This window comes from Homarus americanus, unplaced genomic scaffold (assembly GCF_018991925.1).
Source record: "Homarus americanus isolate GMGI-L3 unplaced genomic scaffold, GMGI_Hamer_2.0 scaffold59578, whole genome shotgun sequence".
Taxonomy (NCBI): domain Eukaryota; kingdom Metazoa; phylum Arthropoda; class Malacostraca; order Decapoda; family Nephropidae; genus Homarus; species Homarus americanus.
The window spans coordinates 3,681,473-3,696,762 of record NW_024712913.1 but is presented as its reverse complement, the minus strand read 5'-3'; the positions used below and the strand labels follow the sequence as shown (position 1 = coordinate 3,696,762).

At 40.0% G+C, this 15,290-nt stretch overlaps 1 protein-coding gene across 1 annotated transcript; it reads right to left on the bottom strand.

The window, feature by feature from the left end:
- Positions 1-1,992: 1,992 nt before the first annotated feature.
- On the bottom strand, positions 1,993-2,634 carry LOC121864870 (keratin-associated protein 10-1-like). Its single transcript, XM_042364038.1, has one exon. It carries the CDS (start codon positions 2,632-2,634, stop codon positions 1,993-1,995), a length of 642 nt encoding a protein of 213 aa, XP_042219972.1.
- Between the last annotated feature and the right edge of the window lie 12,656 nt (positions 2,635-15,290).

Below are 15,290 nucleotides of genomic sequence, written 5' to 3'. Positions count from 1 at the left end.
GGAGATGTAAATACTGATGACCTATTAAAAACAATTGGCGTTGTAAGGGACGATTATTTAACCGAGTGATGCAGGCAATTAACCCAATGGGAGGGAGGGAGAGGTGTGTGTGTGGGTGTGTGTTCCTCTACCATTTTAACCCACGACTCCCAAATCAACTACCAGCCTCCATCCATCCACCTGTACGTTCAGTACACATTTAGTTGTATTCCCTATCATCAATAACCAACCAAGTTTTATCCTTGTCCCTAATGTCCAACTGGCCTCAGGTCCTTGATCAATACCCACTGGTCAAGTCCTCCCCGACAGCGCGGTTCTCAACTACTAAATTCAACCCTCAGATGACAGCACGGTCGGCGGAGGTCCTTCCCACCTGACCCAGTCCCAATACAGTAGCTATGCCTTATGTATCGTCTCAAGGTGTCGAGTATGGCGAGGCCCCAAGTGGTTGTTCCGTGTATTTGTGTGTTTTCTCTCTTACTTGTCCGAGCCATATGTCGGGTATTCTTTGAGCTAAGAACTGAAATTTGAAAGGCAAAGTTGACTGCTTATACTCAGTAAACTCTGAAGGCCCAGCAACTACTCACATTTCTACTGCAGTATTTAGCTCTTTCCTCAATGGCCTTTCATTAAGTCAGCGCTCAGCAAGATGGAGAAAAAAAAAAGGATGCGGAAATATGAAAGGGTCTGTGTACTAGTGTGTGTTTGTGTGGAGGTTAGGTCTACTGTACTGTACATCAACGTTGCTACCACCTGTCCTCCTCATCACCCTCTTCACCCAACTGACCTACCACATATAAATAAACTTGTCTGCTTTCCTCTTCCTGCTCACACATCCAGAGCCCCGGCGACTGTATTTTCAGATGCAAATTAAACCGCATTTAATCACTGTAAAATTTCCCGTTCTAGCACCGATGTTCCCTCCTCCCCTACAGCAGTAATAACCTTCCCGACCACTATTCAACTGCTCCCCTAATATGATTATTTCGTCCATTAAAATATACAAGCAACCACACGAGTGGTTACACACACAACAAGCAAGATCCCCGGGCTAAAACATGAACTTGAAAATGATGAAAGAGAAGATAGATTTTTTCTCATTAAATATCCACGAAAGGACTCAGATGTTTTTATTCTTCATTTATAAATTTGGGGAACTGAAATAGACTCGCATCGTTCCCGGGAGGTATAGAACTCAGCTACACAATATCAAACCAATCCACCAATCCACTGAGCTCCCTCCAAGAAATTTTATCCCCCCGTCAGTGTCCACCGTGAGAGCACATCCCTACCACCCTGTACACTGTTGACAATCCAATTATTTTTGCATGGCGTGAGAATAATTTTATCTGTGGTACTATTTTTCATTTTGAACGAAGAACAAATTGGGTGTCACAGAGAAAAACGGCTTTTGGAAGTTGTGCAAAATTTTGTTTTTATAATGAATATTTGGTGTCGAGCAGAGATTATTATATATATGTGTGTCTTAGACCATGGTTCTCCAGCCGCTGTCAAGTGTTCCCTGTACTGCTGCCGGCAACTGTCAAGTGTTCCCTGTACTGCAGTCGGCAACTGTACGGTGAGGTAAGCAACAGTCTGCTATTTTACATATTCATGCCAGAGGAGAGAGAGCAGAGTAGGACACGGGGTCAGCCTGGAGCAACACGGGAGGTTATTGGATCAACGTATTAATTGTTTATATAAATACTGCATGTATCCAGGAAATCCTCAAACCTATCACATATTTATACGTCCATATCCATACACGACGCCATCACTAAACTGTACAGAGACACAAGGAATTACAAGTGATGACATCCTCCACCGGTAGACCCAGACACCAGACCACAACAAAAGACAAACACCCAGACTGACAGAAGTAATTGACAGGGTAATGTAACAATATGGTGATGGTCTATGGCTCAGGAATACTACAACATGGAAGTACAAATTAATTACAACATTTAACCAAGAGACCGAGAGAAAAATAACTCATATGATACAGTTGCCGGCAGCAGTACGGGGAACATTTGACAGATGCCGGCAGCAGTACGGGGAACATTTGACAGATGCCGGCAGCAGTACGGGGACCATTTGACAGATGCCGGCAGCAGTACGGGGAACATTTGACAGATGCCGGCAGCAGTACGGGGAACATTTGACAGATGCCGGCAGCAGTACGGGGAACATTTGACAGATGCCGGCAGCAGTACGGGGACATTTGACTGATGCCGGCAGCAGTACGGGGAACATTTGACAGATGCCGGCAGCAGTACGGGGAACATTTGACAGATGCCGGCAGCAGTACGGGGAACATTTGACAGATGCAGCAGTACGGGGAACAGTTTGACTGATGCCGGCAGCAGTACGGGGAACATTTGACAGATGCCGGCAGCAGTACAGGGAACACTTGACAGATGCTGGCAGCAGTACGGGGAACATTTGACAGATGCCGGTAGCAGTACGGGGAACATTTGACAGATGCCGGCAGCAGTACGGGGAACATTTGACAGATGCTGGTGGCAGTACGGGGAACATTTGACAGATGCCGGCAGCAGTACGGGGAACATTTGACAGATGCCGGCAGCAGTAAGGGGAACATTTGACAGATGCCGGCAGCAGTACGGGGAACATTTAACAGATGTCGGCAGCAGTACGGGGAACACTTGACGGTTGCCGGCAGCAGTACCGGAAACAGTAACGGTTATTAACGTTGGCTATAGGATGCCCGGGGGAGGGAGGAGGAAGGCTTGCCAGGGATTACTAAAGTCAGGTCGTTTGTTACGCGACTCATGGGTTGTGGAAGCCAAAGAATACTGGTTAGCTTAGGTTCGTTACGTGACTCGAGGTGTGTGGAAGCCAAAGGTACAGCACATATGGCAAACAAATCCTTTTTTAGTTGTGAAATAAAATATAAAAGCCTTCGGAAATTTATTGCTATTATGTAGTATATTATTTTTCAAGACCAATACACCTATAATGAGATAGATATCACACAGGTAAGATAGTCCCTTAGTTTTACACCTTTGTTTTAGATTGTGTGTTTTGAATTTACTGATAACTCTTAATTACATCAGGTAGTAAAGGGGGTAGTTGTATACTAACATTATATTAACAGAATATCTATATAAAAAACTTATATTAAACTCTAGGTGAATGATATACTATGGTAATATTATTTTAATATAATTCTGCTCTAAAAAAAATAAATAAATCACTCATACTTTTCTATTTTGTATTTTTTGGACCAATATTTTTTTCAACATAAACTGAGGATATGTATGAAAAATATTATGTGAAAATATGGGAAGTTTTATAATTTGTGTATATTTTCATTAGCCTAAGAGTTTTCGATGTTCTCGTTGGATCAGTTAAGAATTATTAATATTTTATACCAGCAGATAATTAAATAACCATCGTCATATTTATTATACAAAGAAACAAACACACACACGCACGCACTCACGCACGCACACGAACGCAAGGATAACGAGATACCCCACCACAAGCCGCCTCCAGCATCTTAAGCCTTCATTAAGTCTCCCAACAACAAAAGTATAACATATTTAATTCTTTCTAGAGATCAGGGCGCCATGGGACTCACTTATATACGTCTTGTGTTCCATCGATTTTTGTCATCATCAACTTGGACGCTGCAACTTGGCCGCTTTAACTTGGCCACTTTAACTTGGCCGCTTTGACTTGGCCTCCTTGACTTGGCAGCTTTAACTTGGTCACTTTGACTTGGCCGCTTTAACTTGACCGCTTTAACCGAGTCTTGTTCCGGCGACTTTAATTATCACTTTCTGGAGAGCCGCTCGACCTCAGAGTGATGATCCGTCGACCGTAATTACTGCGCCGTCTTGGGGGAGTCCATTGACCTTAGGTAGTCTTCAGGGAGTCTCTAGCCTAGTTAACGTTGACAAGTAAGGTTAGGTTAGGTTAGGAGAAGACATTTTTTGATTAAGTTTCCTTCACTTACTGTACCCTACACTACTTGTTGGGGATATAAATAACAGTTACTGAAATCCTAAGTTAAAACAGAGAATTAAAACACAGTGTGAATGAATGTCTTTGGTAACTAAACCCCGGGAGCAGGAAGCTTACCAAACTGACAAATTAAACCAATACCTGTGACACCGGTAAAATGTTGTGTGGCAGTAACATAATCAGCGCACATGAATAAATTCCTTTGTAACATAACTTCACTCTCTCAAACCGTGTCAAGTGGAAACCTCGCGTATTAACGAACAGTGATAAAACAGGTCGTCACTAAAAGAATATTACAAACATATCGTAATTAAAAAAAAAAGGAATTAAGCTCTAAGGCAAAAAAACAGCTGAGGTGTAGGATAAATTAATCCCCATCAGCGTTCACACGTAATTGATAATTAAGAAAATGAGGTTAAGTGTATAGAGGAAAGAGCCAGGCAGGGTATAATGTTCCAGTACTTAACGTAAGAAGTATCATGTAAGATTTCCTGTGTGGGAGACATGATAGGATAACGTCAGAGATATATAGTAGAGGTAGAGAAAAAATGATAAACAAAGACCCAAGAATAATAGTTTCCCAATAAAAAAATTAATAGTGCCAGGAAGCATCACTTGTGCGTTTACAGGGGCTCGTCAGGTTTTATGCAGTGTGGTAGCGTTGTGTTTGTTTACATTCGACAGAAGGAAACTCGCAATAATAAACATACTATGGAATCAAAGTAAAAAATAAATATTAAAACAATTATCTCAATGTTATGATTTATGGAATGTTTATATGACGAGCCCCTGTAAACGCACTAGTAAAGGGGACTCTGTAAGACTTGAAAATGACATCATATTTTTTTCCTTATTCAACAGCCACATTGAAATGAAGACAGGGAAGGTGACCATTGTCCCTCACCACACTATAGCTTCTGTTTGTGTGTTTTTTACAGGTGCGTCAATGAAAACAATAACCAGGGGCACAAGGCAATATTATCACACCTGTCATTGTATCTGGCAGGTGTAGTACAGTCGGACAGAAGCCAGAGGTTGAGGTACAGTAAGGGAGAAGGCCGGGTATTACAGTATGAATGGTGGTTACAGTTTTGGTGCTGAGTTAATGGAAATTCCTCGTTTTTGATGTGTTGTGGTAAGTAATTTTGATGAGAATATTTTCATGAATACCTAATGTGTAGATAAAACAATGCGTAATAAATTAAGGTATATTACACAGTTCATATGTAATATTTTTCCTGAGGAAATTTTGGTCTCAGGAGGAACTGACCTCCAAACTGAATAATTTTCCATCAGTTTTGTATATTTTTTGTGTTTTAACTTTAATAAGAAACTGGGCATTTATTTTTTATAAAAGTCAAGTCACATTTGAAAATATTTATAATTGTTGAATTTTGAACAGGTAATCTGAAAACTGTTAGGATATACGAAACGCAAATAATACAAAAAGATACAAAATTTTACTGACATAAGACTTCAAGGAGAACTTTTCAATGGAAAGTTAAAATCTAATCTAAAGTTGGGATACAATAGGTAGTGTGTGTGTGTGTGTGTGTGTGTGTGTGTGTGTGTGTGTGTGTGTGTGTGTGTGTGTGTGTGTGTGTGATCATCAGTTCAGGGAGCCACATATCCTGTCCAAGTCTCATCAGATGAAAACAAGATATACTCCTGGTAATTTTTCCACAAAACTATGGTAAATTATGTTATATCGTTTTACGTGTTGGCACATCGTCAGTCAAACACCAGATTATCGACTTACCAGCAAAATAACAATTAATTCAGGGTCGGCGGTGACTAGCCCTCCTGCGGCCATTTCAGTAAGACACCCGACGGTCTTATCATCTCCGTCAGGTTCTTCGTCTGAGAGTTTCCTTCAGGGGTTAATAATGTTGTATGTATCTGTACAGCCAGGGACAAAAGTTCACTCCCCGTGGTGGTTGAAACTTTATTCACACGGGAATGAGTCTCCGAACTGACTTATCCTGACTGTTTCATCTCTGGGGTCGATGCTGCTTCATTTAGAGCGGGGGAGAACTTTTGAACCCGACTGTACATGTCCTTGAAAATGCCTTGCAATATGAAAACGTCGCTCGTACAAAAAACGTAAGTTAATGGAAACGTTTACTCACAAAACTTTATGAAATTTCCCCAGATGGAGAGTGGCCAGGCGGTACACGTAGCCCTGTTTTCTATCTTAATAAATTTCAGCAGCCGCCTCCTATCTGTACCAGTTTTACCTCGTGCGTGGTGGGAATTTCGTTGTTCTCTTACCCTCCTATCACTCCCTGCCTCCTCCACGCCCTATTTGTGCACTGAAGGACGTACACCGTTGAGATAATCATCACCAAGTTTTTTTTCTAATGCTACAGTAACAACAAGTTCCCTCAACACGTGGATCTGTATTTACATTGTTATTTTGTTCATCACAATGTTCAACAACTATTATACCCCCTCTCCACCCTCCCCCCCCAAAAAAAAAAATAATAATACCTTTTACATACATAAACTCATTACGTAAATTGCTAAATAATGTGCATGCGACCATTAGCGGCAATCAGCTTGGATAAAGGTATTAAAAAAATATATATTAAATGATTTATTAATATTTACTAAATCAAAGCAAAAATTCTATTTATTTTTATCTTCGTTCATAAAATTAACTGGGAATGAAACCAATAATTTCATCAACAGTTTTACGGGGTCGTTTGTCATAGACCAAATTGAACGCTGCATTCATCACCGCCTTGTTCCTCTAAAATGTTGTTTGCTATTGTTAATTTGTCGTCCGTAAACGTAAACTAGTTGTGACTTCATATCAGTCAATACAGCCTCAAGGCGACTTTACTGGGGAGGTACAGTTGGGTTAGTTTAGGTTAGATTAGGTTTATAAGACGGCTGGGGAGGTGAGGTCGGACAAAACAATACAGAAGAGGAATTATTGTCTCTTACACTAAATCCTACGATACTGGAATGTAATTTAACTTCTGAACATTGAGAGAACACTATAAAATTATTGACGCTGAAAAATGGTGACAAGATATTAATATTAATGTTTACTTTGAAACTTTGCACAACCTCCCTGGCTGTTGCGGCATTGGTGTTACGCTGCCAGATGTTGATGGTATAATTAAATTCCGTTGTATATCCAGCAAACAATCTTGTGTCCTCGCGTTCCATAGTCAAGGTGGTGAGATGGTTCGGTTAGGTTTCGTTAGATTAGGTTAGGTTAACAGTCCAGATCAGTGACATTATGGGAGTACGAGAGGGAGTTGGAGACCTCACTGCGAATACACATCGAGGGGAAATCTTGTCGTGGGAAGCCTTGGCTAAAGCTTCAATCTTATGAACACCGTAAGATGGAAAATATTAGATCACACCAGAGGTCTGGTACTGACGTGTTTCCTATAAACATGCGAAAACGTAAAATCTGAGAGAGCTCTTTGACATGTTTACACACGAGTGCTGCCACCATAAACTCTTCATGGTCCGTGGGTGACCAGAGGAGGATATGTGCCACGAGACAGCACGTGATGAAGGTCAACATTTAGCTAATGCTGTGGCTGTGGACGATGGTCATACACAGCTGTCAACCGAACATAAAGAATAAATTTAGAAAGATTATCAGCTTGATTTATTGATCGGTCTTCTCTGAAGGTTCATAGTTGTGTTATGGTCTTTCTGAACTAAAGAATTTGATAATAACCAGCCAGGAGCCTCATAGTGGAAAATACCTTATATATTCATATATATTTTTAGAAAATTTACAAGTCATTTTAAAGTTTTCTCATAAGCAAGAAACTTAAAAAAAATCCAACAACGTCAAGTTCTCGCTCACAGACCCAGGGGAGCCACCTACAGAGATGTGACACTCACAGACCCAGGGGAGCCACCTACAGAGACGTGACACTCACAGGCCCAGGGGAGCCACCTTCAAGGATGTAACGCTAACAGGCCCTGAGGAGCCACCTATAGGGATGTGATACAGGCCCAGAAGAGCCACCTACAGGGATGTGACGCTCACAGGCCCTGAGCCATATAACCTAAGCAGATTAATGTAAAGGAGGACCAACGAAAGTGCAAGACGATGAGACAGTTTAGTTAAGAGAACACTAAATTTATTGTTGAAATTCAGGTGATGTAAGGTGTGTTCAGTGTGGTGGTGAGCCAAGCAGGTGAGCATGAGGTGTGTTCATCAGTGTGGTGGTGAGTATGAGGAGTGTTCATCAGTGTGGTGGTGAGTATGAGGTGTGTTCATCAGTGTGGTGGTGAGCTGAGGTGTGTTCAAGTGTGGTGGTGAGTGTGAGGTGTGTTCATCAGTGTGGTGGTGAGTATGTGTGTTCATCAGTGTGGTGGTGAGCAGCATCAGATGAGGTGTGTTCATCAGTGTGGTGGTGAGTATGAGGAGTGTTCATCAGTGTGGTGGTGAGTATGAGGTGTGTTCATCAGTGTGGTGGTGAGCCAAGCAGGTGAGTATGTAGTGTGTTGAGCAATGCTGAAGCGAATCAAAATACTTTTCACTCCACATACCCTTCACGTCCATCGCTCACACTTTGAGAAATTCTGACGGAACTTTCGATAAAATATTCATGAATGGAACCAAAAGTTTCTGAATAACGCGGTTCACTGGAAGTCTGTGACAGCCAAGGATGACGTCTAAGGTATATGTCTTGGAAAATATTAATATGCCATTTTCGTCTAATTTCCTGTTTCCTGAGGTAACACCAATCCGTCTCAAGATTTTAAAATAGCAAAAATTTCCTTAATGTAATTGTGAAATTGTCTTGGCTATTTCCAGGATGTTTTCAAGCTCACCATACGAATTAAGACATGTTATTAATATAAACACAAATGTTATCTTCTACGTACACGCCATCTATGTTAATACGCATACAACTGTTAGCCATTATATGCATACACGATACTGAATATGCACAGTACACAAACGATACTTAAGATATACAATTACATAATATTACTTGATATATTTACACGTTTCCTAATATTTAAACACTTTTCTTAGTACTTATTTGTTATCTCATCTTTGCTTTCAGGAATTACCACAACACCTGCTGGTATACTGAGGTGTGTGTGTGTGTGTGTGTGTGTGTGTGTGTGTGTGTGTGTGTGTGTGTGTGTGTGTGTAAGTCATTCAAACACTACAATATCCAGTTGATTTGTGTTTCTGTATAACTCTTTCCAAATGTATCTTAAACGATTTTGTTTAAGAGATTACCAAATTAAAAGGTCAGAAAATGCTACCCGTATTATTGCTGACCTCGCTAACCTTCCCCCTGCTTATTGGATCTAACCTTCCCCTTTCTTTGTTGGTCTTTTAGCCTACTAGAGTCGTAACCTCCGCTCAGCTCCACCGTCTCGTCACAGATGGCTAGTATTGCCTGGGTGAGTCGCTGCAGGGGTGTGTGGCTGTCTGTCATGTTCCAGACCTCTCTCTACCTCCTCGGAATTCCTTTAGTACGCTCAGGTCAATTTCTTGTCAAGTGAAATTACAATTAGCTAAGTTATCATTCTCATTATTTCCTCAGTGTCTTGTCAGCTTTCAACTCCTCCCTTGTGAAATGTTAGTAGAGGTCTCGAACACTCGTATAATAGCTAAGTGATAGGAAAATCCCTTGACCATAATCTCTCTCTCTCTCTCTCTCTCTCTCTTTGTTTGTCTCTCCCCTCTCTTCCTGACTCATCCCTTCAGTGTGCTTTTGGAATTGACGCCCACTGCTCCAAAAAAAATGCGTAAAAAAAAAAATGCGTAAAAACAAATGCGTAAAAAAAATGTACAAAATGTTTACATGAAAAAAAAAAAGTTCTCATGCATGTCACTGGAATACGTGACCGTTTGCTTATCCGATTTAAACTTTAAATTAATAAAAAAAATGAACATTATGATCTGATAAAAGAGTTTGCATGTGTTGCATTTAAATACATAAGTATTATCTCTGTATCTGAAAAAAAAATTGTATTTGTGTTGAACTGAAAGATATAAACTTTAACTTCATTTAAAATAAAATAATTATACGTGGAAAACCTAAATAAATACGAAGATATCTTAAGTTTATCCTCCATTGACAATTGTTTTTATTTAAGTTTATTTTAACCAAGTTTACTTTATCCACAATTTCATAGAAGAATATAATAACTTTAATTGACTACAACTTCGCCCTGAGGTTCCCATACAGCCCCCTAAAAAACTCATATATTTTACCATAAGTCATGTATGGGGGAAATAATAAGAGCCGTAGTGTCTTTTGGGGGGCTGAATCTGGGAAAATACTGGAAATTCGACAGAGCATAAATTCCAGTCGAGCAATCGGTGGTGTATTCGACCTTAATGTTGTAGAGTCATGGATATATTTCTTAGGTCTTGACAGATTTATGGACAATTACTCTTTGTATCAAGTCTTCCTGGATTACCTTAGTGATGTTATTGGAAATGGGTTCACTGGAAGACGGTCGTCCATTAATGCTGTTTGTTGTTGTTTGTAGTCGTGATGTAGCTGGTGCTGTTGACAGTGATGTTGGTTGTTGCTTCAGTGTTTGTTGATGATGATGATGATGTTGCTTCAGTGTCTGTTGATGATGATGATGATGTTGCTTCAGTGTTTGTTGATGATGATGATGATGTTGCTTCAGTGTTGTTGATGATGGTGATGATGTTGCTTCAGTGTCTATTGATGATGATGATGATGATGGTGCTGTTGCTTCAGTCTCTGTTGATGATGGTGGTATGTTGCTTCAGTGTTTGTTGATGATGATGATGATGTTACTTCAGTGTCTGTTGATGATGATGATGATGTTGCTTCAGTGTCTGTGGATGATGATGATGATGATGGTGATGTTGCTTCAGTGTCTGTTGATGATGATGATGATGATGATGGTGATGTTGCTTCAGTGTTTGTTGATGATGATAATGATGATGATGGTGATGTTGCTTCAGTGTCTGTTGATGATGATGATGATGGTGCAGTTGCTTCAGTGTCTGTTGATGATGGTGGTATGTTGCTTCAGTGTTTGTTGATGATGATGATGATGATGATGATGATGATGATGATGATGATGATGATGGTGATGATGATGGTGGTGATGTTGCTTCAGTGTTTGTTGATGATGATGATGATGGTGATGTTGCTTCAGTGTCTGTTGATGATGGTGGTGATGATAATGGTGAGGATGGTGGTATGTTGCTTCAGTTTTTGTTGATGATGATGATGATGGTGATGTTGCTTCAGTGTCTGTTGATGATGATGATGATGGTGCTTCAGTGTTTGTTGATGATGATGTTGATGGTGATGTTGTTTCTGTTGATGATGGTTGTTGCTTCAGTGTTGTTGATGATGATGATGATGTTACTGTGTCTGTTGATGATGATGATGATGTTGCTTCTGTTCTGTTGATGATGATGATGATGATGGTGAGTTGCTTCAGTGTCTGTTATGATGGTGATGATGTTGCTTCAGTGTCTGTGATGATGATGGTGGTGATGTTGCTTCAGTGTTTGTTGATGATGATGATGATGGTGATGTTGCTTCAGTGTTTGTTGATGATGATGATGATGATGATGATGATGATGATGATGATGATGATGGTGATGATGATGGTGGTGATGTTGCTTCAGTGTTTGTTGATGATGATGATGATGGTGATGTTGCTTCAGTGTCTGTTGATGATGATGATGATGGTGCTGTTGCTTCAGTGTCTGTTGATGATGATGGTGATGTTACTTCAGTGTCTATTGATAGTGATGCAGACTGTTGCATCAGTGTCTGTTAATAATGATGCTGGTATAGACGCTTCCCGGTAGAAGATTATTCTGTATTCAAATGAACTCAGAGTAATTTATTTCCAGGTCTGAAATATTCCTGGAACATTTGAGAGCAATAATAGGAAAAGCCATGACTGGAAATCTAATCATGGAATTCAATGGAGATTATCGTTGTGTTCTTTTTATTTTCTTTCTAGGGCTTCCACGTAGATGAATTTACACGCCTGATAACATAACATTATTTCGCCTTAATAATGTTCATGGTGATAACATAGTATATTGGGAAGTAAATTAGCCAAAACAACTATCTGTGCATACTTTGTGGGAAACAATATGAGACATGAACGATACATTTTGGTACATGAGGGGCTGTCACTTGTCACACGTACAATTTCGGAGCATATCGACCCCCACCTACACAGATAGTTGTTTTAGCAGCTGTATAAGTAAATGTTCGAGGTATTTGTGGTGATAGAATTATATATGATAAGAATGAAACCTCTTTTATAGCTTGAGTTTCTTCCATTAGATGCGTCTTTCATCACAGTCAGGAAAGTAGGGAGAGGTCGGGGTAAGTAGGAGTCAAAAACAAGCTGGTCCTGGGAAGTAAAATTGGTTACTCAGGACAAGGGGTAAAACTTCAGAAATATTGACTGGGACAACATTGTAGGTGACTATGAATCTGAAGACTTCCTAGACGCAGTACAGGACAATTTTTTGAAACAACTTATTACAGAACCTACTAGAGGTGACAATATATTAGACCTAGTATTAACAAATAAAGAAAATATTATCAGAGATATCACAGTAGGGGAAGAACTAGGTAACAGTGATCACAGAGAAATCAGGTTCACCCTAAATTGGGAAACGAAAAACAATGACAATATGGTCAGAGTCCCAAACTTTCGGTTGGCGGATTATCAGGGGTTAAGATGGTACCTAGGTGAGGTCACCTGGGAACAGTCACGGCAGTCACCAGTAGGAAGGGGTGAGGTCATAGATGACACAACAATTGACCATGACACAACAATTGATCATGACTATAATATATTCACTAGTATACTACATAAAGCACAAGAACAAAATATACCATACAGAAAAATAATGTCAAATAAGAATGAGCCAAGGTGGATGACCAGAAAACTTAAACATGACATAGGAATAAAGAAAGGAATATATAAGAAATTAAAGAGAGGGGAGGAGCAGCTCAGAAATAGGTATAATGAACTATCTAGGAATGGTAAGAAAAATGTAAAGAAAGCAAAGAGAGACTATGAAACCAAAATAGCAAGAGAATCTAAGGCGAATCCCAAGGGATTTTTCCAGGTATATAGAACAAAGGTCAAGGGCAAAGTTGGGCATTTCAAGTCAGGGAGGGGAGAAGTGATAAAAGGCAGTGAAGAAATAAGCAAAGCATTGAACAGCTACTTCTTATCAGTTTTCACAGAGGAAATTCGCGATGACAATTCCAGAGGTGGAACTGATATTTAAGGGAAAGGAAGAAGAGAAATTAAAGAATATCACTATCAGAAAAAAGGATGTTTTTAAGAAGATAAATAAACTAAAGAAGACAAAATCCCCAGGGCCGGATGAAATTTTTCCTTGAGTCTTGAAAGAGTGTAGGGAACAGATTAGCGGACTCCTGGTAAACTTATTTACAAAATTATTAGACACCGGAGTTGTGCCAGACTTGTGGAAACAGGCAAATGTAGTACCCATATTCAAAAAGGGAGACAGAGCATCAGCGTCAAATTACCGGCAGATCAGTTTGACGTCAGTAGTGGGGAAATTTCTTGAATCAATTACAGCAGATAACATCCGATCGCATTTAGAGAAAAGCAAATTAATCTACGACTCTCAACATGGGTTTACAAAGGGAAAATCTTGTCTAACAAATCTGCTGACATTTTTTAGGAAAGTCTTCGAGGTAGTAGATAATGACGAAAATTACGATGTTATTTACTTAGACTTTAGCAAAGCATTTGACAGAGTACCGCATCAGAGGCTTCTGAGAAAAATTAAGGCTCATGGTATCGAATGGAAAGTTTTAAATTGGATGAAATCATGGCTCACCGATAGAACGAAGAGGGTCAGCGTAGATGGTGTTAAATCTGAGTGGTGCTGTGTTACCAGTGGGGTTCCCCACGGGTCAATACGAGGCCCACTCTTGTTCATAATCTACATAAACAATCTAGATACTGGGATCAGCAGTGACATAAGCAAGTTTGCGGATGATACCAAAATAGGGCGGCAGATTAATTCAGGGCAGGATGCAAATGCACTACAGGAGGATATAAATAAACTGCCGGACCTACGGCCTAGAAAATAGTGCGTTAATGTTCGAAATAAGGCAAACAGAGTATTAGGTTTTATATCTAGAAGTGTAAGTAATAAGAGTGCAGAGGTCTTATTGCAACTATATCTTGCACTAGTCAGGCCGCACCTCGATTATGCGGTTCAGTTCTCGTGCCCTTATTATAGAATGGACATCAATTCACTGGAGTCGGTGCAGCGAAGAATGACGAAAATGATTCCGGGACTTAGAAACCTTCCATATCAAGATAGGTTAAAGAAACTAAACTTGCATTCCCTAGAAAGACGAAGAGTGCGGGGAGATATGATAGAAGTATTTAAGTGGGTGAAAGGAATCAATAAAGGGGATATAGATAAAGTTCGCATAATATCCGAGCAGGATAGGACTCGGAACAACGGATTCAAGTTGGATTAGTTTAGGTTTAGGAGGGAGATAGGAAGGAACTGGTTTACAAATAGGGTGGTGGACGAGTGGAACACGCTTAGTAACTTTGTAGTAAGTGCTGGAATGCTGGAAAGTTTCAAAGGGAGGCTGGATAGCTGCCATGCACAGGCCAACCGGCCTATTGCAGACTCCTTATTTTCTTATATTCTTATGTTCTTACATTGAAACGAAGTGAAGGTGGTTGTAGGCTGCTACAGGTCATCAGGGGAGCTTTAGATAAATCATTGTTGTAAAGCTTATGTTTGATTAAAGGGATGTAAAGGTGTGGTACTGAAAATAAAAAAAATAGTTGATCTAGGTTAGGTTAGGTTAGGTTAGGCTAGGTTTGTCCTGCAGTTTTTTTTCGTATGATAAGTAACGGATGACAGAGGTGATGAGGTTAAGGCATCACGAGTTAGCAGCTGGCAGTGTTGGTCCTGTGTTTAATCCTCTACGGGAAGGTTTAATCCTCTTAAGTTGCCCCTTGTGATCTGAGCCGTTGTTACCACTGAAGGATTATCCTCCTCCTTGTATTAACAGTTGATGGTGTATTATATATATATTGTTAAACTTCTCTTTATGAACAAACATTAACAACTGTATATCTTCTATATTGAATGTTAAGCCTACTTAGTAAACCATACACACGGGCTCCCCAGAATGTCAGAACACACAGTCTGTTGAGATAACATTCTGAACGCTGACAACACAACTTGGTTTTCTACCTAATTGGCGCCAGGTATATTTCCTCAGTAAGTAGTCTTTGATTATGACAACTTCACTGTGATA

What these genes read in the sequence shown, in the direction of transcription:
- LOC121864870 (XM_042364038.1), bottom strand. Translation starts at nt 2,634, where the DNA reads ATGTTCCCCGTACTGCTGCCGGCATCTGTCAAATGTTCCCCTTACTGC.